Source organism: Carcharodon carcharias, chromosome 20 (genome assembly GCF_017639515.1).
Source record: "Carcharodon carcharias isolate sCarCar2 chromosome 20, sCarCar2.pri, whole genome shotgun sequence".
NCBI lineage: Eukaryota > Metazoa > Chordata > Chondrichthyes > Lamniformes > Lamnidae > Carcharodon > Carcharodon carcharias.
This window is the reverse complement of record NC_054486.1, coordinates 77,789,160-77,812,469: the sequence shown is the minus strand read 5'-3', so window position 1 is coordinate 77,812,469 and position 23,310 is coordinate 77,789,160. Positions and strand designations below refer to the sequence as shown.

Sequence of the window (23,310 nt, the reverse complement as noted above, 5' to 3'; positions counted from 1 at the left end):
TAAACCACCAACCCCCATCCCCCTCACCCACCCCATAATTACTATTAGGAAGCCTATAAACTATTCCCACCAGTGTTTTTTGTCCCTTAGCTCAAACCAAACTGATTTTGCATGATGATTTTTCCAAGCTAAGATTTTTTTCTCTCTCTATTGTCTTTATCCCATCCTCCTTTTCCATTTTACCTATGCCTTCTGAAAATCAAGTATCATGGAATATTTAGTTCCCAACCTGAGTCACTGTGCAATCATGTCTCCATAATGGCTATTAGATCAAACCCATTTATTTCTATTGGGGATGCTACTAATTCAACTAATGTATTGCAAATATTTCACACATTCATATAGTGCCTTTAGTTTTAACTTTTTGCTATTTTTCTGATGTCACCATAGAATTTAGCATCCTTTTATCTTTAAGCTCTATCCCTTCCTATTCACTCTAATTTTTACCCAAATTGCCACTCTGCTCTACAGCCCTGACATTTCACTTACTCTGCTTGAATTTATACTTTCTTGACTTCTCTCATTCCCCTTTTCATTGGTTTAAAACCTACCTGCTCCCCTAGTTATTGGACTCACCATTGGTCCCAGCCCAGTTTAAGTGGAGTCTGTCCCAACAGAACAACTCCCTCTTTCCCCAGTACTGGTGAACATGGGGCCAGTGCCCCACGAATTGAAACCCCCTGTCTCCCACTCAAGTGTTTCTGCCACGCAGTTAACCTGCTAAACTGTTAGTCCCAATACCAATTTGCGCACAGCTGACGTAACAAGCCAGAGATTATTACCTGTGAGTTTCTGCATTCTAATTTTGACCCTAACTGCTCAAACCCTAAGCAGAACGTCATACCTAGTTCTAAGTATGTGGTCCACGACAATTAGATCCTTACATTTACCCCCCTTCCCCCATCTCCAAGTTCTTCTCCAGCCATGAGGAAATGTTCTCAACCTAGCACTGGGCAGACGATAGGATCTTTAGAAATCCTGATCACGGCTGAGAGAACAGTATCCATTCCCTGGACTATACTGTTTGTTACCAACTCTACAGTAAATATCGGCAAGCTGACTTTTGAAGCTTAGAAAAATCCTTCCAAAATCAGGGTTGACTTGTACACTGAGAATAAAATGCATCAAGCCAAGCAGCAACAAGGAATGCAAATTCTCGGACTTGTCTCCATTGGGAGGCACTGAAAACCTGTTAACTGCTTATTATTACGTACAAAGATGGCAAATCCAAACTGTACTCTTTTTGGGGATGCAGAATATTTTCAACATTCTATTTGATAAATCCAATTTGTTCTGGTGCCTTTTCTGATGATATTTGTGCAAAAAGAAAATAGTCTTTCCTCTCTCTAACTGCAGCCAGCAAAGGAAGAGAGAAAACTACTGCAGGCTACGGCAAGTCATTTTGGAGACAGCTCAAGATGGGAGGGGAGGCTGCCCCATACTCCCTGACACCCTGAAGGTAGACAAGGCCACTAATTTTTTAAAATTATTATTATTTTATGGTTGTGGAAAATCAGCTTTGTTTCTGTTATTTTCATCAACATTTTGCGGATGTGCCTCAGTTGGGTGGGAATTGGAAAATTAAGCTTTTGAAACATTGTTAGGAATCCCTATCTCCAAAAACTATATGCGTTTTGAAAAATTGTAGGGACATTGAATTATTTGAACACTCTCCTCAGTTTTTTTTAAAAGGTTACAAGTTCAATTTGGTCTGTGAGCAAGCTTTTTTTTCCCCAAAAAATCGCAAGGTTTCAGCTAAATGACCAGTAAGACACCTGGGGAGAAGAGAGTTCTTTTGTTTACCAGAGTTAAGATTAAAAAAAAACTATTGTTGTCAGGCTGTGGGCTCCTGCTGATTGGCTGAAAAATACCTGGCCTGGGAGAAGTTCTGTCTGAGCATTTTTCTTTGACTCAGAGTGTGTCTTGGGAGCAAATTGTGAAGGGAGATTGCTCCTCTCTCTCCCTGTTATTGCCTGCAGTCCTGAGTGGGTCTTCACCTTCAACCAGAAAATTCTAATCTCAGTATGACTTGTCTGTATCAGAAGCCTGCCCAAAGACAGTGTTTCACCAAAGATCCTTTGGAGAGAACTTCCAGACAGCTACTGTGTCCAGCACTTAGTCTTTGCATGCAGGAACACCAAATCGGCAGCATCAAGACCATTTTGAACTTTATCCTTTTTCGTAAAGTGTTCCCTTACGCCAACTTTGGGAGAGACCTTATTTTGTATTGTCCTTTGTTATGTGTGTTGAGATTTTAAAAGGGGCAAATCATTACACTTCCAGATTACAAATTCTATGATCACCAGTTTTGTGACTTTTTTTAAAAAAATGAGTTGTTCCTTAATAAATCAATTGTTCTGAGTTTATTGAAAAAAGCCTGGTTAAAGTCCATTTTTCTCTAGGTCTAGCAGTAGCAAAAGTAAACAATTAACCATTTTGTGACTAAATTAAACATTTACCCTTATGGTGCAACCCTGTGGAGTAGTGGGGCTAGAGAAACTGCGCACTCCTCCCATCCCAGCCGTAACAACATGGTATAATCCATTAAGGGGGCTGAGCAGACCAGGGTAATGAGAGGGCCCACAGCCCCAGCAGAAGAGTTGGGTACTGCTGAGGTAGGCAGGAGACCATAGGGTGCCTCAAAATGGTGACGCGCTCTGCAGCACAAACACAAATTTAAAATCCCACATAACCACAGATATGGGGCCATCAGTGTGGAGGGGTGAGCCCTTCCAAATGATGGCTTGCAGTTGTGGCTGCCACATCCCAGCGGGTCTGTACTGGGGTGATCGTGTGAAGGTGCTGACGGGATGCCTGGCCTCCTGCCAGGGGCCACCTTCAAGCTGCCACCAGCTTCAGAAGGCAGTAGGGGGTCTGACCCCATACCTGGAAATTCCCATCCTCACCCTGACCTCATGTGCCCTTCATTGAGCTCATTGGCCACCTGCTGCTGGGCAAATCGGTTCCACAGTGAACCAGCCTTCGGCAAAAACACCTAGAGGCATGAACGCACCAGGGTCAACTACTTTCAGAATTTGCTACCAGCTCCATCTCAAGACCCACCTCCATAGGGCTGGCAACTTTCAGACTTAACTATTTCAATGCTCTGGGCTGGTCTCTCATCCTTTTATAACTTCAGCTCATCCAAACCCTGCTTGCCCACACCCTACACCGCAGCATCTCACTCAGCCATCACACCTGTGCTAGCAAACATGGTCCTACGTTCGACCTTCATACCCCATTGCCTCAAATTTAAAAATCCTTGTGTTTATGTTCCTTTATGACTTTATCCCTCCCTACGTTCGTAACTATTTTAGCCCTACAACTCTCCAAAAACCCTGTTACATTCCTCAGTATATTGTGTATTACTCACTCCCTTTACCATGTGCCCTCAGCTGTTTCCAAGCCAAATACTGCAATCGCCTCCTCAAACCACTCCTCAGTAATCCCGCTTTGGCCAAGTTTTTTTTTTGTCATTCCCTGCTCATGTCCTCTGATTGCTTTCAATTTTAGAAGCTTAGGCGCATTGAGTCGACTTTTCTTCTGCGACATAAATGCACATTGTTGTGAACACAAAACAAAAACAGAATTACCTGGAAAAACTCAGCAGGTCTGGCAGCATCGGCGGAGAAGAAAAGAGTTGACGTTTCGAGTCCTCATGACCCTTTGACAGAACTTGAGCTCGAGTCCAAGAAAGAGTTGAAATATAAGCTGGTTTAAGGTGTGTGTGTGGGGGGCGGAGAGATAGAGAGACACACACACCTTAAACCAGCTTATATTTCAACTCTTTCTTGGACTGGAACTCAAGTTCTGTCGAAGGGTCATGAGGACTCGAAACGTCAACTCTTTTCTTCTCCGCCGATGCTGCCAGACCTGCTGAGTTTTTCCAGGTAATTCTGTTACTGTTTTGGATTTCCAGCATCCGCAGTTTTTTTGTTTTTATTATTATTGTTGTGAACACAGCCTTACCAAAACAACACGCCACAGATCTAAACAATAATAACCTGAAAAGCTGTTGAAATTAAGTTACTTTTTAAAAAAACGCAGACTTAGAGCAACGCACCGTGAGGTAATTGTAAGCTCGCTTACATTTCACAAAAACATGAATTATAAACCAGTTGGTCAAGTTAATTATTGTACTTTTATTACTTAGGAAAATGGTAATTCATTATATATACGCACATATAAAGTATAGTTTTAACACTAAACTGCATAGGGACGAGTTATAATAAAAACGAACCATTTTAACGTAAATAAAACTTTCGAACATTGACGATCCGCTTTCTGACACTTCTCGAATTGTAAATATATGGAGCAGTTGGTTTTGTAATATACTATTTTCTACTTACGATCTCAGGATTAATCCATGCATTTTAAAAGCAGCTGAAACTTTGGTCTTCACTTTAGTCGCCATCCTGCAGCTTTGGCGCCAAAACGCAGCATTCGTCACAAAGCCGAACGCAGCCGGATTCTGAGAATAGCGCCAATCTGCTCAGTCATAAAACAGCAGACAGAGACTTACAAAACAACAGCATTACATTGTCCTAAAAGCCTACAGCCACCCTTCAAACAGGGCAAATAGGAGAAACCCGTGACTAATTTTTTCAGATCTAAGATTAAGATTATCCATTAAGAAGTCTCCCCCTTGGAGTTGTGGTGCAGTGGGTCGCAACCCTGCCTCTGAGCCAGCAGTTCCAGGTTCAAATTCAAGGAAAGGTGCATTCATAATGTGGTCAAACAGGTTGAACTTGTAAACCCTTAACCTGGGAGTCAGGTTAATCAGGAATTTTAGGAGCTATTGTGTGCTTGACATCTTTTATTTTGTTAATAAGTATTTTAATTTTTAAAGAATCTCTAAAGGTCTTGGTGGACTTATTACTTCTGAATTCAGTGCACACATCTCATAATAAATACAAATTGCAAAACTATTGTGATAGCACAACCAAGTTTCCCTTTGGTCCGCCTGGCACACATCATCTGCTGCGTCATAACAATAATAAGAAAAGGAAGATCATGTGACTTACAAGAAATACTGAGGAAGTGCTGCTCTGTCTTTCCCATGAGGCACTAAACCGAGGCCCTGATGCTTTGTTCATCCATGTTGGGTATCTGATATGTTTGCCCATTCAGAATTGGGATAATATGCTTTGCTCACCATTCAGCTGATGGCTGGGATATTTTTAATACATTTTGATTCTTGTGATGTAGTCAAGGCTGGCATTTATATGTCAATCCCTAGCTGGTGCATCTCAGGTATGTAATATGTTCTGCGGTCTGTCTGCAAGAATGACTCAAACCTCCCTGTCGCTTGCCATTTTAACACTCCACCCTGCTCTCTTGCCCACATGTCTGTCCTTGGCTTGCTGCATTGTTCCAGTGAAGCCCAACGCAAACTGGAGGAGCAACACCTCATCTTCCGACTAGGCACTTTACAGCCTTCCGGACTGAATATTGAATTCAATAACTTTAGGTCTTGAGCTCCCTCCTCCATCCCCACCCCCTTTCTGTTTCCCCCTTCCTTTTGTTTTTTCCAATAAATTATATAGATTTTTCTTTTCCCACCTATTTCCATTATTTTTAAATCTTTTATGCTCCCCCACCCCCACTAGAGCTATACCTTGAGTGCCCTACCATCCATTCTTAATTAGCACATTCGTTTAGATAATATCACCAACTTTAACACCTATGTGTTCTTTTGTTCTGTTGTTTGTGACATCTTTTGATGATCTGCTTCTATCACTGCTTGTTTGTCCCTACAACCACACCAACCCCCTCCACTTCTCTCTCTCTCCCCCCACTCAAACCCACCCCCCCCCCACCCCCCACCTTAAACCAGCTTATATTTCACCCCTTTTCTTGGACTCGCTCAAGTTCTGTTGAAGGGTCATGAGGACTCGAAACGTCAACTCTTTTCTTCTCCGCCGATGCTGCCAGACCAGCTGAGTTTTTCCAGGTAATTCTGTTTTTGTTATGTAATATGTTCTCTTTACTTAAGATGTAATACAGCCATTGGGAGCAAATAAATTACAAAAAAACAGGAATTATTGTCGTAAATTCAAAAATAAACAGCAGATATTGATACATTCTTAATTCAACCATCAGCTTCAAAGTAACAAAACTCACTGAATGAAGACACAGAACTACCTTTATTAAATTCAATTATAAGGGCTGAAGAATACCATAGAGGCGGAGGTGCAAGTAAAAAATATAAAGCCACCATTAACCCTCAGAAATTAAGGAAATACAAAGATAGCTACTTTAATTTCAGTTTTATTTCTACTGGAAGCAGAAATATACCTAAATCAGAGTAATTTGTGCACAAATACTGTCCAATTAATCTTTGAAACCCTCCAAATTACAGAAATTTAATTACCAAGCATGAAATATTTGAGAACAAGCAATGTTTTTTTTGTAATGGTATAACTAATATTTATACAGTGTGAAACGATCTGATCAGGGTAGCCATTATCCCGCAGGATTCAGGAACAGGCCTAGGGCCATCACTTTTGGCCCTGAAAAGTGCCCAGTCTACCTCAGCAAAGCAGGGTGTATGGCTGTGGAGAATAAATTTGAAATGAATTAAGAGAGTAGGAGCAGCAGAGAATAAGACTGGAAAGAAGACACAAGGATATCTGAATGGAGAGACAGTGCTATCAATGAAGCAAGGAGCTACTTATGGCAAATGAAAGAGTAGAGGCAGCTGGGATCAAGCTCTGGTCAAGGATGAAATTTTCTTCACAATGCATGGTATAGGAGAAAAGGATAATGTAAACAAATTGATTATTGGCATCACTGTGTCAGCCAATGCATTTGAGGTGGGGTGGTGATTGCAGCAATACAGCAATTTACTCAACCAGGTATATTTAAATAGTGTCTTTACAAACTACAGCAAACAAAATGCATGACTGATTCAAAGCTTCTCGATTATTTCTCCAGCTAAATACAGCAAGTATTATTACATGATAATATTATGTGAGTAAAGTCAATCCTAATCACTTGCAGGTGTCTTGATGGGATAATTACGTAATCCTTTCCATTCAGTCCAGCACTTGTGATGTCACTATATGCAGCCTAAAATACCCAAATATACACATATAGAACAATAGAAAAGTTATGGCACAGAAAGAGGCCATTCAGCCCATTGTGTCTGCACTGGCCAAAAAATAAAAAAGTAGCTGCCCCTTCTAGTAGCACCTTCCAGTGCCCAGTCTGTAGTCTTGAAGGTTACAGCACTCTTAGGTGCAGATCCAGGTACTTTTTAAATGAGTTGAGGGTTTCTGCCTCCACCACCAAACCAGGCAGCAAATTCCAGGCACCCACCACCCTCTGGGTGAAGAAGTTTTTCCTCATGTCCCCTCTAATCCTTCTAACAATCATCTTAAATCTGTGCTCCCTGGTAACTGACCTCTCTGCTGGGGGAAACAGGGCATCCCTGTCTACTCTATCTAGGCCCCTCATAATCTTGTACACTCAATCAGATCAACCCCTCAGCCTCCTCAGTTCCAAGGAAAATAACTCCAGCCCATCCAATCTTTCCCCATGACTGCAATTTTCAAGCTCTGGCAACATTCTTGTAAATCTCCTCTGTACTCTCTCCAGAGCAATTATGTCCTTCCTGTAATATGGCGTTGAGAACTGTACATAAAATTCCAGCTGTGGCCTAAGCAGCGTTTCATACAGTTCCATTACTACATCCCTGCTTTTGTATTCTATACCTTGTCCAATAAAGGAAAGCATTCCATATGTTTCTTCATCATCTTATCCATTTATCCTGCCACTTTCAGGGACCTGTGGACATGCACTTCAATGTCTCTCACTCCCTTCACCACTCCCAATATCCACCCATTTATTGTCTATTCTCTAGCTTTGTTTGCCCATCCTAAAAGCATTACTTCACACTTCTCTGGCTTGAATTTCATCTGCCACTTTTCCACCCACTCAATCAAACCATTGATATCATTCTGGAGACCACAGCTATCCTTTTTACTATCAACTACACAGCCAGTCTTTGTGTCATCTTCAAATTTCCCAATCATACCACTCACATTTAAGTCCAGATTATTAATATATACATAGACTTTTATTTTATAATGCCTTTCAGAACCTCAACATATCCTAAAGCACTTTACAGCTAATTAAAGCACTTTTGGAGTGTAGCCACTGTAGAATTGCAGGAAAATTACTTACCTATGTCTACATAGCAAGCTCCCACAAACTGCAATGTGATAACAAACTGATAAATTGTTAGATATACCTGCATATCCTTGCAGTATTATCATCTGGCTATTTGATTTTGAGTCAAAATAATTTAGAGGAGGCCTACATTTAATTTCAATGATGGAAAATTTCAGATTTAGGATTAAAAATCTTAATTAAGATATCAAAGAAGAATTTAGTTTTCAAACACATTTAGGCAGTATACTTTTAATAAGCAGATAATGGAATTGTGGAACAGGTTACGAGCAGCAGGGAAGGTGTAAGAGAAAACCTTGTCAGGAGAGACCTAGGGCAAAAGGTGGAGAGGTATATTACTGAAAGGTAAAGTGGGACCAGGTTCATGCTTTATATATATACAGCATTGAGATAATTTACGGAACGGATGGGAAAATGTTCAACCTACACCACCTTCAATCTAAAACCAAAACCACACCAACCTCAATCATTGAGCTCCAGTATGCAGATGATGTTTGTGTGCACTCACTCAGAAACTGAACTCCAGGTCATTGTTGACTCCTTCTCCAAAGCATATCAGAAAATGGGCCTTTCATTAATCACCTGGAAAACTAAGGTTCTCTTCCAACAGCTCCCACAGCACAACACCTCCCTATTGATTAAGGTCAACTGTAAGATCCTGGAAAACATGGACCATTTTCCATATTTTTGGAGCCTCCTCTCAACAAAGGCCAACTTAGATGATGCAATTCATCATCAGCCTGAGACAGCTCAGCCTTTGGCCTACTATAGAAAAGGGTATTTGAGGACCAGGATCTCAAATATGGTCACTAAGGTCATGGTTTATCAGGTAACAATGATTGCTGTGCTCCTACATGTTTTAGAGACTTGAACAATTGGCAGCAAGCACCTCAAAGCACTGGAGAAGTACCACCAGCTGTGCCTTCGAAAGTCCTCCAAATCCTGTGGCATGAAAAGCAGTCCAACAACCATGTCCCCTCTCAAGCCAACGTGCCTAGCATTGAGATGCTAATCACTCAAAACCAGCTGCGCTGGACAGGACATATCAGACTCCTGGAGCAACTGCTTTACAAGGATAAAAACAAAAAAACTGCGGATGCTGGAAATCCAAAACAAAAACAGAATTACCTGGAAAAACTCAGCAGGTCTGGCAGCATCGGCGGAGAAGAAAAGAGTTGACGTTTCGAGTCCTCATGACCCTGTAGTTCTGTCGAAGGGTCATGAGGACTCGAAATGTCAACTCTTTTCTTCTCTGCCTATGCTGCCAGACCTGCTGAGTTTTTCCAGGTAATTCTGTTTTTGCTTTACAAGGAACTCAGTCACAGCAGGACACTCCCAGCAGAAATGCTTTAAGGATTCCTTAAAGCATCCCCAAAAAGGTCAAACAACCCTGTCAACTCATGGGAATTTCTGACCTGTGACCGTCCATAATGGAGAAGGTGCAATGGGGAAGGCATCGAATACTTAGAGAGATTTCATTGGAAACATGCAGAGGGAGAGTCGGAGAGAGTGCACAAACATCCAAGCAGTCTACCTATCTATCTCTATCTATCTTCAAGCACTGCATGTGGCAGTGTCACCTCAGAACCCATGAAACTGGAATAGAAGCAAGCCATCCTCCATCCTAAGGGACTGTCTAAGAATACAGTTTTATTTATATATATATATATATATCAAAGTGCTATGCACAGGAGCATTGCATAACATAATTGATATTTAAATAAAAATGGGAAATGCATTCGTTTAACAACTCGAAATGGATATAATTGCAAAAACAGACATGAATCCTTTCCCTGAAACTGAGCTCTCCTTGCTGTTGCTGCTGCATTTTGAGATATTTCGCTTCCCGGACCGTCCCTCCTCCCCCCTGCCTATAGCCCGGATGGGACATTGGAGCGGACTGAGGGGCGGAAATGGCTGATTCCGGAATTAACAGGGTGGCAGAGGAGAGAAGCGGTCACTGTGCGGTTCTCGATGACAACTATCTGTATGTGTGGGGTGGCTATGTGGTATGTTTCTGGTCGTAGGGCAGACCACAGCTGGATTCTGCTAAACCATTGCCCGGAGCGCCTGCCTGGTCGGTTGTATCTTCATCTGTTTGGCCTTTGTGATTAGAAAGCAGTATAATACTTAGAAGGCGAGAAGATGCAATCATCTCCATTCTAATGTTAGGTTTTTGTTTTGCTCTTTAGTTCATGTAGTTGTAGTCTAGGTGTACGTGTTTAAACTGTGTGAAGGTGAGAAATTAAATCGTCCGGCACCTTCCGTTGGTTTCGGACATTATATTTAAATGTCGTATATGGCATCAGCAACATGGTCGTTTATATTGCTGTCTGGACATTGTACCATTTCACGTTTTAAAAGGTTAAAGTATTTTGAGGACCATCGTGGCTTAGCAGTTAATGAGCAGCGCAGCAAGATTCCGCCCTTTATTTTGACCGCAATCTATATGTCATATAGAAGTGGGAGAAAGGAGATAGACTGACGAAGAGAGGAAAAAATAAAGTTGTGAGTTGGGGTGGTGAAAATCATTAGCTCAAGATAAGAAACCCTGAGAAAGGAAAACAGATGAATGAATCCAAGAGTGAGCAAGTGTCAGTTAATTTATTTTGATTTGTTTTCAGTGACTTTCCTCCGAACGCTTTGCTTATTTTAGAATCCTTTTGATTTTTGAAATGTTCATTATGCCTTTAAGAAATAAGTAACAGCAGTGTGATATTGGAAATAATTGACCTTGATACATTATAAAAGATGCTATGTCTTGCCTCCAAGGCACAGGTGTTATACCATCTCATCATTTTTAACTTGACTACAAATAAAAGGTAAGTAGAATTAAGTGGGGGTACTGCATCATCTGTAAATTTCCCATCTCACTCTCATGAGGATAGCATTACAGTTGAGCTCAGTCTGTAGAGTTGTTCATTGTAAAGGATGAATGACATAGGAAATATATATTTCTGTGGTTCACATTATTATGACATAGCTCCTTATGCACATGCTCAGTAGCTATTATTAGAATTAACCCTTTATTCTACAAGACTGTTTAGTTGTGGCTTTAGCAATCATAGAATTGTTAGTGCAGAAGGAGGCCATTTAGCCCATTGTGTCTACATCGGCTCTTCAAATGAGCAATTCACATAGTGCCATTCTTCTGCCCCCCCCCCCCCCCCCCCCCCGGTAATTCTGCACATTCTCCCTTTTCAGATAAGTCTAATTCCCTTTTGAATGCCTCGATTGAATCTGCCTCCACCATACTCTCAGGCGTGCATTCCAGATCTTAATCACTTGCTGTGTGAAAAAGTTTTTTCTCATATTGCTTTGCTTCTTTTGACAATTAATTTAAATCTGTGTCCTTTCATTCTCTATTCTTTCATGAGTAGGAACAGTTTCTCCCTACCTATCTTTCCAGACCCCTTCGGCAGAATTTTGCCCTTGACGGGTGGGCAGGCCCAACTGGCTCGGCGGTGGGCGGGCAGCTGATCCCTGCCACCAAAACAGGCCCCGCTGCCATTTTAAGTGGCCAGGCCAATTAAGGCCCACCCAGCGTGACGCCCAACGGGAAGCGCTATGCATTTCCTGTGCAGTTGGGGGATTCCCCAAATGCGAGAGTGCGCTCCTTCACGCATGTGCACGAAAGAGCGCACATCTCCCTGAGACTAGGTGCTGCCTCAGGGAGATGGCTGAAAGTTTTTGAAACTTTAAAAATAGAAAAATAAAAAAATCATTAACATGTCTCCCTCATGTGACAATGTCACATGAGATGGGAAATGTTAATAAATATCACAGAAACTTTATTAAAGTTTTTTAAAACCGACATGAAACCTCATCCCACCAGTGGATGAGATTTCATGTTTTTTCAGAAGCCCGCCGGGGCTCCTGGCCTGCCCATCAACCTTAAGGTTGGACGGGCAGGGTCTTTAATCGTTTTAACTACCCTGTCAATGGCCTCAATTGGCCATTGACAGGTTGGCGGGCGGACAGCTGATTTCACTGTCCCCCCGCCTTCCTGAATATTTAAATGGGGCGGGATGATGTCGGGGGTTCCGCCCGAAGTCATCCCATGTCATTTTCAGGTCGGCGAGCGGGCCCTGCCCCCAGCTCGCCGACAGAAAAATTCTGCCCCATTATGATTTTGAATACCTCAATCAAATCTCCTCTCAGCCTTTTCATCAAGGAAAACAGACCTAACTTCTCCTATCTATCTTCATGACTGAAGTTTCTCATCCCTGGAACCATTCTCATGAAGCTTTTCTGCATTTTCTCCAATGCCTTCACATCCTTCCTAAAGCGTGGTGCCCAGAACTGGATGCAGTATTCTAGCTGAGGCTGAACTAGTGTCTTATTTAAGTTCAATATAACCTTCTTGCTCTTGTACTCTATACCCCTATTAATAAAACCTAGGATACTGCAAGCTTTATTAACCAATCTCTTCATTAGTCCTGCCACCTTCAATGACTTATGAACATATACAGCAGTTGGTAATGGCTGAGTTGTTTAAATCCCAGAGGGAAACTTAAACAACTGTCATAACCTATATTTTCAATTGGTATGTTTGAGATGCAGCTCTGAATTCAGGAATAAAATCACCAAGCCTCAAGAGGTTTTTATATAAAATTAAATTAAACATTTATTAACTTAGCAACAAATTAAACACATACACATGTCTACAAATTACTACCGTAACTTTTAAACAAATCCCCAAATTAATCACTCCCAGTGATAAATCTTTACCAAGGCAACAATAATCCAAAGACTTTAAACAGACACCAGGCAAAGCACATTTGACCATACAAATTCAAAATGAGGTCCCTTGCAATTTGGTTCCTTTGCAGTTGTAGGCTTACAGGCTGGTTAGATCTTAAGTGCCTCTGAGGGACACACAAACTATCTTCTGTTGATACCTAGCTTTCCCTTTGAATGTAAATTTTCCATTGTATTACTAGGTTTTTCTAATTTACCTCACCAAACAATAATCCTTTCATTCCACCAATTTTATTAGTAATATAAACACATTGCTTTGCGTCTCCCAGCTATGTACAAGATTTTACCCATTCTTTTGAATGCTTTATTCAACAAATGTAAATTGCACTTTACCTTTTATTCTTTACATTTAACTAATTAACATCTCAAACTACTCTACATCAAAGCATCCAGACTAACTGGCTTTAATCCAATTAAGCCACACACATAGACACAGACCCTACTACAAGTCCAATTTAAAAATAATTTCCATTAACATTATAGACATTAATATCTCTTCATGACATACACCCAGGCCCCTCTGCTACTTTAGAATTGTACCCTTTATTTTATATTGTTTCTCCATGTTCTTCCTACCAAAATGAATCACTTCACATTTCTTCGCATTGAACTTCATCTCCCATCTGTACATCTATTCCACCAATTTATCTGTTGTTATGAAGTTCTACACCTTCCTCCTCACAGTTCACAATGCTTCCAGGTTGCATATCATCAGCAAATTTTGAAATTGTGTCCTGTGCACTAAGGTCTAGGTCATTAATAGATATCAGGAACAGCAAGTGTCCCAACACTGACCCCTGGGGAACTCTGCTCCAAACCTTTCTCCAGCCTGAAAAAAACATCAATTAACCACTACTCTGTTTCTTGTCTTGGTGGTAAGCCAATTTCATATCCATGTTGCTACTGTCCCTTTTATTCCATGAGCTATACCTTCACTCACAAGTCTGTTGTGCAGCACTGTATCAAATGCCTTTTGGAAGTCCATTTTCACTACATCAACCCTCTCTATTACCTCTTCAAAAATCTCCAAGTTAGTTAAACACAATTTCCCTTAAGAAGTTCATGCTGGCTTTCCTTAATTAACCCACATATTAGTTTTGACCTGAATTATTCTTTCCAGAAGCTTCCCACCACCGAAGTTAAACTGACTGGGCATATCTTTACACCCTTTTTTGAACAAGAGTGTAATGTTTGCAATTCTCCAGTCCTCTGGCACTACCCCTGAGTCTAAGGAAGACTGAAAAATAATGGCCAGTGTCTCCCTCAGTATCCTTGGATGTATCTCATCTGGTCCTGGTGCCTTATGAACTTTATGTATAAGCAGCCTATCTTATTCCTTCACCTAATCAATTTTAAACCCTTCTATTGTCTGAATTACCTCCTCTTCCATCATAGCCTGGGTATTATCTTCTTCTTTGGTAAAGACCAATGCAAAGTATTCACTTAAGCCTCAGCTATGCTCTCTACCTCCATATGTAAATCCTCTTTTAGTCTGTAATCCTTTAACCACCGTTTTACTATTTATATGCCTAAAGAAGACTTGGGGATCCCCTTTAATGTTGGTTGTATGTCTCTTTTCATACTCCCTCTTTGCTTCTCTTACTTGCTTTTTCACCTCCCTTCTGAATCTTTTATCTTCAGCCTGGTTTTCAATTATATTTTCACCTGACATCTGTCATCAGCACACTTTATCTTCTTTATCTTAATTTCTATCTCTGTCATCCAGGGAGCTCTGGATTTGTTCCCTTTCAAGGCAATACACCGACTCTGTGCCCAAACTATCTCTTTGAAGGTAGCCCTACGTTTTTCCTGCCAACCATTGACTCTAATTTATTAGCCAGATCCATTCTTATCCCATTGAAATTGACTTTCCTCCAGTTAATTATTCTTATTCTGGATTGTTCTTTGTCCTTTTCCATAGTCAGCCTAAACCTTATGGTATAATGATCACTGTCTCCTAAATGTTCTTCTACTGACACTCGATCCACCTCATTCCCAAGAACCAGGTCCAGCAGTGCCTCCTTTCTCGTTGGACTGCAAATATACTGCTGTGGAAAATTTTCATGAACATACTCTAGGAACTCTTATCTCTCTCTGTCCTTTACAGTAATCTATCCCAGTCTATATTCAGATAATTAAAGTCCTCCAGGCTCCCATTATAACTATAATTTTTGCACCTCTGTAATTTCTTTGCAGATTTATTCCTCTATATCTTTCCTACTGGTTGGCGGCCTATAGACTACACCAAGCAATGTAATTGCACCTTTTTTTGTTCCTTAGCTCTAGCCAAATAGATTTTGTCCTTGAGCCCCTGGGGGACGTTCTCTTTCTCCAGCATTGCAATGCTCTCCTTAATGAATATTGTCACCCCTCTCCCTTTTTTCCTTTCCTATCTTTCCTGAACACTTTTTATCCACAAATATTTGACACCCAGTCCTACCCTTCTTTGAGCCAGATCTCAGTTATAGCCACAACATCATATTTCCACATGGCAATCTGCACCTGTAATTCACCAACCTTATTTACCACATTCCGTGCATTCATGTACATTGCACGCTAACCCTGATTTAGACCTTATTGCTCTCTCCCTTACTCTGAACCCACTATTAACTTATTATTCCTTATTCTAGTGCTACCTATCTCTCCCAGTATTCTGTGTACCTTGGTATTCCTCTCTGATATTAGCTCCTTGTTCCCACACCCTTGCCAACCCTCCTCAATAGCACTAGCAAAACATTCCACAAAGAACTTAGTCCCTGCTCTATTTATATACAACCCATCCAGCCTGTATAGGTCCCATCTTCCCCAGAGCTGGTCCCAATGTCACAAGAATGTAAAGTCCTCCCTCTTGCCCCATCTTTCCAGCCACACATTCATCTGCTTTATCCTCCTATTTCTATACTCTCTTGCATGTGGTACTGGGAGTAATCCAGAGATTACTGCTTTGAGGCTCTGCTTGCTAATTTCCTGCCTAGCTCCCTAAATTCTGACTGCAGGTCCACATCCATCTTTCTGTCTTTGTCGTTTGTAGCAATGTGAACCATGTCTGTTAGCTGTTCACCTTCCCAACATCTCCCCCCACCCCCCCAACCGCCCCGGTCAGCATCCTTGACCCAGGCACCAGGGAGGCAACACACCACCCTGCTTTCACATCTGCGGCTGCAGAAATGCCTATCCATTCCCCTTACTATCAAATCACCTATCACTATTTGTTATGATACAGTCGATGGTAAAGCCTGAGCTGTTCAAATCCCAGGGGGAAACTTGAAACAACTGTCGCAATTAAGTTTCAATTTATACAAATTTTGAGATGCATGCCCTGAATTCAGTAGTAAAAAGACCACCAAGCCTTATAGGTTTTATAAAACTAGATTAAATATTTATTAATAAGAGAAATGATTTTAAACACATATATAGATCTACAGATTACTACTATGATAACTTCTAAATCGCCTAATCAATCTAACTGGGTAAATTGAATGTGGAAAGAGAAGCTGGGTTGGCTGTGATTCTTTTCAGGATCACCAAGTGTTTTGTGTTGCAGGAGTCATGGTTTTGAGGTGTGGCATGACTAACAGCGTGGAGAGTGTTCACAATGCTATCTGATTGCCCATTATTCAACTGTCCTGGGAGGATGAGTTAAAACTAGCTTCTTCCTTACTCAGGGAAGATGAAAAGTTATGTGCTGTTCCAGAGAAGTTCCTATTGGACAGAGATGCCTCTGTCTTCACCAGGCATAATTCCTCCCCAAAATTCAAGCATAGGCATGGTGAGGAATAAGGAAGGAGAGACTCCACCCCCTCCCCCTCACTATCTGTTCCTTTTAATGAGAAACATTCAGGCAACTTTTGATTTTTTTCCCCTTCCTGTTATTCAATTCAGTGTGAATGCTAACAAATATTAGAGTCATAGAGGTCTCCAGCACAGAAAAAGGCCCTTTGGCCCATCGAGTCTGTGCCGGTCAAACACATCTAATCCCATTTTCCAGCACTAGGCCCGTAGCCTTGTATGCCATGGCATTGCAAGTGCACATCCAAATACTTCTTGAATGTTATGAAGGTTTCTGTCTCTATCACCATTTCAGGCAGTGAGTTCCAGATTCCCACCACCCTCTGGGTGAAAATATTCTTCCTCACATCCCCTCTAACCCTTCTGCCCCTTACCTTAAACCTATGCCCCTTGGTTATTGATCCCGCCACCAAAGGGAAAAGTTCCTTCCTGTCTACCCTTTTTATGCCCCTCATAATTTTATACACCTCAAACATGCCCCCCCCCCCCCCAATCTCCTCTGCTCCAAGGAAAATAAGCCCAGTCTATCCAATCTCTCCTCATAACTAAAACTCTCTAGCCCAGGCAACATCTTGGTAAATCTCCTCTGCACTCTCTCTAGTGCAATCACATCCTTCCTATAATGTGGATTCCAGAACTGCACGCAGTACTCTAGCTGTGGCCTAATCAGCATTTTATACGGTTTCAGCATAACCTCCCCGCTCTTATATTCTGTGCCTCAGCTAATAAAGGCAAGTATCCCATAAGCCTTCTTAAGCACCTTATCTACCTGTCCTGCTACCTTAAGGGACTGGTGAACATACACACCAAGGTCCCTCTGATCCTCGGTACTTCCCAGGGTCCTACCATTCATCGTGTATTCCTGTGCCTTGTTTGTCCTGCCCAAGTGCATCACCTCACACTTATCCGTATTAAATTCCATTTGCCACTGATCAGCCCATCTGGCCAGCCCGTTTATATCCTCCTGTAATCTAAGGTTATCCTCTTCACTATTTACCGCTCCAACAATTTTCGTGTCATCCGCAAACTTACTGATCAACCCTCCTACGTTCAAGTTTAAATCATTTATAAATACCACAAACAGCAAGGGACCCAACACTGAACCCTGTGGAACCCCACTGGACACAGGCATCCAGTCACAAAAACATCCCTTGACCATCACCCTCTGCTTCCTGCCACTCAGCCAATTCTGGATCCAATTTGCCAAATTGCCTTGGATCCCATGCGATCTTACCTTCGTTATCAGTCTTCCATGCAGGACCTTATCAAAAGCTTTGCTGAAGTCCAAGTAGACTATGTCAAATGCATTGCCTTCATCTACACACCTGGTCACCTCTCAAAAAATTCAATCAAATTGGTCAGACATGACTTCCCCTTAACAAAACCATGCTGACTGTCCTTGTTTATTAATCCCTGCCTCTCCAAGTGTAGATTAATTCTATCCCTCAGAATTGCTTCCAAATAGTTTCCCCATCACTGAGGTTAGGTTGACAAGCCTGTAGTTCCCTGGTTTATCCCTTCCTCCCTTCTTGAATAATGGTACCTCATTGGCTGTCCTCCAGTCCTCTGGCACCTCTCCTGTGGCCAGAGAGGTATTGAAAATTATTGCCAGCGCCCCTGCTATCTCCTCCCTTGTCTCACTCAACAGCCTGGGATACATTTCATCTGGGCCTGGAGATTTATCTACTTTTAAGTCTGCCAGATCACTTAGAACCTCCTCCCTTCCTATGCTTATTTCTTTAATTATATCACAGTCCTTCTGCCTGATTTTCATACCCATGTTGTCCCTCTCACTTATAAATACCAGCACAAGTATTCAATTATCACCCTACCTATGTCTTCTGGATCTACACACAAATTACCACTGTGGTCCTTAATGGGCCCTACTCTTTCCATAGTTATCCTCTTATTCTTAATGTATTTGTAAAATAACTTTGGATTTTTCTTTATTTTACCTGCCAATGTTTCTTCATGCCCGCTTTTTGCTCTCCTTTTTAAGTTCCCCCCTACACAGTCTATTCTCCTCTAGGGCTTCCGCTGTTTTGAGCCCTCAGTATCTGGCAGAAGCCTCCCTTTTTCTCTTTATCCAATCCTGTATATCCCTCAATATTCAGGGTTCCCTGGATTTGTTGGTTCCACCCTTTATCTTTACCGGAATATGTTGACCCTGTACTCTCCCTATTTCCTCCTTGAATGAGTCCCACTGCTCTGACGCAGATTTATCTAAAAGTAGCTGCTCTCAGTCCACTCTGGCCAAATCACGTCGGATCTTATTAAAATCAACCTTCCCCCAATTTAGAACTCTGATTTCTGGCCCATCCTTGTCCTTTTCCATAACAACCTTGAATCTAACGGAGTTATGATCACTATCTGCAAAATGCTCCCCCACTGATACCTCTATCACTTGGCCTGGCTTCATTCCCTAAAACTAAGTCCAGGACCGCCCCCTCTCTTGTAGGACCTTTGCATTTTAAGAATTTCACTCCCTCTAAACTTATCACACTATGACTAACCCAGTTAATGTTGGGGAAGTTGAAATCCCCCACCATTACTCCTCTATTATTTCTACACTTCTCTGAAATTTGCTGACACATCTGCTGTTTATTTCTCTCTGACTGTTTGGGGCCTATAGTACACTCCCAGCAATGTGATTGCTCCTTGTTGTTTTTCAGTTCTACCCATGTGGCTTCATTTGAGGAGCCTTCTGAGACATCATCCCTCCTTACTGCTGTAATTGATTCCTTGATCAATATTGCGATACCGCCTCCTCTTTTGCCTCCTTCCCTGTTTTGTCTGAAGACCCTATACCCTGGAATATTGAACTCCCAAACTTGCCCCCCACTCAACCATGTCTCTGCGACAGCAATGACATTGTACTTCCATGTGTTAATTTGTGCCCTCAACTCTTCTGCCTTATTCATTAGACTCCTTGCATTAAAATAAATACCATCTAACCTTGCCAAACACCCTTGAGCCTTAATTGGCCTATAATTTCTATGCCTTACAGACTCACTTGCTCTCTCTTCTAATTTTGGCTGTGCATCTCCCCCTGTTGAACCTCGTCTCAGGATCCCAATCCTTGCCAAGTTAGTTTAAACCCTCCCCAACAGCACTAACAAACCTCCCCGCAATGATGTTGGTCCCATTCCGGTTCAAGTGCAACCCACCCGCCTTGAACGGGTCCCACCGCCCCCAGAAATGGTTCCAATGTTCCAGAAATCTAAGGCCCTCCCTCCTGCACCATCTTTCCAGTCATGTGTTCATCTGGACTAACCTCCTATTTCTATACTCTCTACCGCGTGGCACCGGAAGTAATCCAGAGATTACTACCTTTGAGGTCCTGTTTTTTAATATTGGAAGGATAATTGTACTTGCATAGCTATTCAAAATATTCAACCTTTTGAGGAACTGCTGTTTTTGCACTTTTAGGTGAAATTCTAATTTTTAATTTATGGATTTAAGATTAAATTCAAAAGCTTCAATTTTTAATAAAATTTTTGGCTAATTTTGTTGACTGCTAGTCAATTTAATCACAATTTGCATACTGAGGAGGTTTGCGAGGCAACAGATTGGCTGCTCCATTTTAGACTCCAGATTTCTGGAAAATACATCAAATAAAATGTCAAAAATTTTCAGGGGTTCTGTCCTGGTGATCTGAACATATTGCCTTCGCAGTATCTCTATTGTCAACAAGTTTGACCATTTTTCCATGTAACACCAGTAAATTTGTTTGATTCCTCTCTCCCATAATTCCATGCTGACTCTCTTGTCAGAGAATTACATTTTCCACTGGCTCCAATTTCCACTTTCACCTTGTTTTAAATGCATTGATGGAAATGCTTGATATTTCTTTTATTCCCTGTTTTTCTAACTTAAAATCCTATACTGTAATACCTTTTTCCCCTCTCTGAATTCTTGCTAACTTTCTTCCCTGCCTTCTCCTGACAGCAGTAGTTTATGCTGTAAAAAAAATATGGTTTCATAGGTTCGAACAGCCTTCCAATATCTTGACAGATGTGCACTCTTTACATGTGAGATTGAATAGTAAATCTTGGGAAACTATTTGACTGTCGGACTCTCAGCCAAGTATTTGGATACTTCCAGTGGGGTCATCAGAGAGAGAGCAGGAGTGTAAATAATTACCATTTTTTTCCTTCCTAGTTTAGGGCCCAGAAGCCATTTGTAATGTACCCATAGTCATCTTGGTTGAGATCAGCTAACTGAGCACATACCAAGATTGAACCTGGATCTGCCTGGTCTGTCTGTGTGAGTATCATACATACCATACCATAAGGTGCATTTAAGGTGCTTAGTAGTTGATCGTGCTAAACTATCCCTCCTCATCCTTCTCGACTGGTCTGCAGACTTTGTCATGGTTGACCACACCATCCTTGTCCAATGCGCCTTCTCCGTCATCCAACTTGGTAGGATTGCACTCACCTGGTTTCATTCTTACTTGTCCTATCAAAGCCAGAGAATCAATGGCTTCACTTCTCACTCCTGCATGTTATCTCTGGAGTCACCCAAGGATCTATCCTCGCCCCCTCCCATTTCTCACGCACATTTGCCCCATGGCAACATCATCTGAAAATATGCTGATGACACCTTCTCTACCTCAACCTTAACCTCTCCACCGTCTGATTTGTCGGACAGCTTTTCTGACATCCAGAACTGGATGAGCAGAAATTTCTTCGAATATTGGGAAGACTGAAGCCACTGTCTTTGGTCCCTGACATGATTCACTCCCTAGCCATCAACTCCATTCCTCTCCTTAGTCGCTGTCTGAGGCTGACCAGACAATTTGCAAACTTGGGGCCATAACTTCTTTGGAGTGGCAATCAGTGTTTGATTGCTACTCCGTGCCCAATTACTTATGCAAAATTTTTTCCGTGCCTGTCTCACCCGACCTTCCGACTCAGGCCAAGCGAGATCCAAGCAGCACAGCTGTCTCTGAAGCACAGCATCGCAGTCCAGCAGAGTCGGATTGAAGAATGACACACCCCCTTTTTTACGGTGCTGCTGCCGTAAACCAGGTAAGCTTAAAGGCTCAATTGAAATTGACAGGCCAGGGAGAAAGTATGTGCCTTAGGTAAGTGGATAGGATTTGGGGGGTGTGGGTAAGAATGTCAAACTCCGCCCACCCCTCTGAGTTCTGACATGCCCCCCCACCTAACCCCCGAGTTTCGAGCCCCTCACCCCCTCCCTGATGTCGACCATCCATCCCACCCCCAATCCCCATGCCTTTGTTACCTCAAGACTTGACTATTTCAATGCTCTCCTGGCTGGCCTCCCACTTTCTACCTTCATAAACAGAATTGATCTAAAACTCTGCTTCTCCTATCCTAGATCGCACTGTTGTTGCCATCCCCATAGAGACTGATGACAATTAAAAAGAAATTTGAACTTCCAGTTAGTAGCTGAAAGGAATGACACAACAAGATTTCACATTTAAGATTTTTACTGTAATAAGTAACTAAAACACTATTAACTACACATTATTATTTGAAGCCAACTTATACCTTAAACTACAGACAGGAACATTCCCCTTTTATACTTAGCACATATCGCACTCCCAAAGAATTACACTCCTTATAGCAAACAGTCCAAAGTTGCTTCCAGCTTTCAATTGCTTTACTTTTCCCACTTCACTGAGTAGAAACTTCAAGTGATCGTCTCCAAGTGTTTTTCTCAGTTTTTGGAGAGTTTACCAAATCCACTGCCAGCCGTAAAGCCTGCTCCGATGGTTATTCTTCCAAGCCCTTCCATTTCCCCCACCCCCTGCTCCCCCCGACCAATTTCCTGGATTCCTTAGATGGCTCCTGATTGTCTGCTTCACCCCGCCAAATCCGGCTTCAGTAGCTTACAAAGAAACTGCAACCTCTTCTGTCTGCTTACCACATCAACTGCTGTCTTTTTTTCTCCCCCTCTTTTTCCCCCTGCCCAAAAGCTTGGAGCTGGCAAGTCTATTTATTGTTAGCATTCCTGCCCTTGCCTTATGTTCCCAGGTGTGAGAACAGAATCACAGTGCAGAAGAGGCCCTTCAGCCCATTGAGTCTGCACCGACACGGGAGAAACACCTGACCTACCTACCTAATCCCATTTACCAGCACTTGGCCCATAGCCTTGAATGTTATGACGTGCCAAGAGATCATCCAGGTACTTTTTAAAGGATGTGAGGCAACCCGCCTCCACCACCCTCCCAGGCAGTGCATTCCAGACCATCACCACCCTCTGGGTAACAAAGTTTTTCCTCACATTCCCCCTAAACCTCCTGCCCCTCACCTTGAACTTATGCCCCCTTGTGACTGACCCTTCAACTAAGAGGAACAGCTGCTCCCTATCCACCCTGTCCATGCCCCTCATAATCTTGTACACTCCGATCAGGTCGCCCCCTCGGTCTTCTCTGCTCCAACGCAAACAACCCAATTCTATCCAACCTCTCATAATTTAAATGTTTCATCCCAGGCAACATCCTAGTGAATCTCCTCTGCACCCCCTCCAGTGCAATCACATCCTTCCTATAATGTAGCGACCAGAACTACACACAGTACACCAGCTATGGCCTCA

At 42.1% G+C, this 23,310-nt stretch overlaps 2 protein-coding genes across 13 annotated transcripts in view; one reads left to right on the top strand and one right to left on the bottom strand.

Moving 5' to 3' along the window:
- Nucleotides 1-23,310, bottom strand: part of pole2 (polymerase (DNA directed), epsilon 2) — a 139,093-nt gene that overhangs the window by 52,332 nt on the left and 63,451 nt on the right. For 2 of the 4 annotated variants that reach the window (XM_041214109.1, XM_041214110.1), the window contains exon 2: nucleotides 4,350-4,488. The exons of 1 other annotated variant lie outside the window; for it this stretch is intronic. In XM_041214109.1, coding sequence (XP_041070043.1) covers nucleotides 4,350-4,414 — 65 coding nt within the window. In that variant the 5' untranslated portion in view covers nucleotides 4,415-4,488. Of the gene's footprint in view, nucleotides 1-4,349; nucleotides 4,489-5,024; nucleotides 5,116-23,310 lie in introns of those variants that run through there. One more of the 4 variants, XM_041214108.1, reaches the window with a different exon arrangement.
- LOC121292279 (kelch domain-containing protein 1) overlaps nucleotides 10,072-23,310 on the top strand; it is a 63,382-nt gene continuing 50,143 nt past the window's right edge. For 5 of the 9 annotated variants that reach the window (XR_005946254.1, XM_041214117.1, XM_041214114.1 and 2 more), the window contains exon 1: nucleotides 10,072-10,202. Coding sequence is in view for 4 of the 9 variants with exons in the window: in XM_041214117.1 (XP_041070051.1) it covers nucleotides 10,107-10,202 (96 nt within the window). In the remaining 5 variants the exon portion in view is untranslated. The other 4 variants (XM_041214115.1, XM_041214120.1, XM_041214119.1 and 1 more) reach the window with 4 other exon arrangements.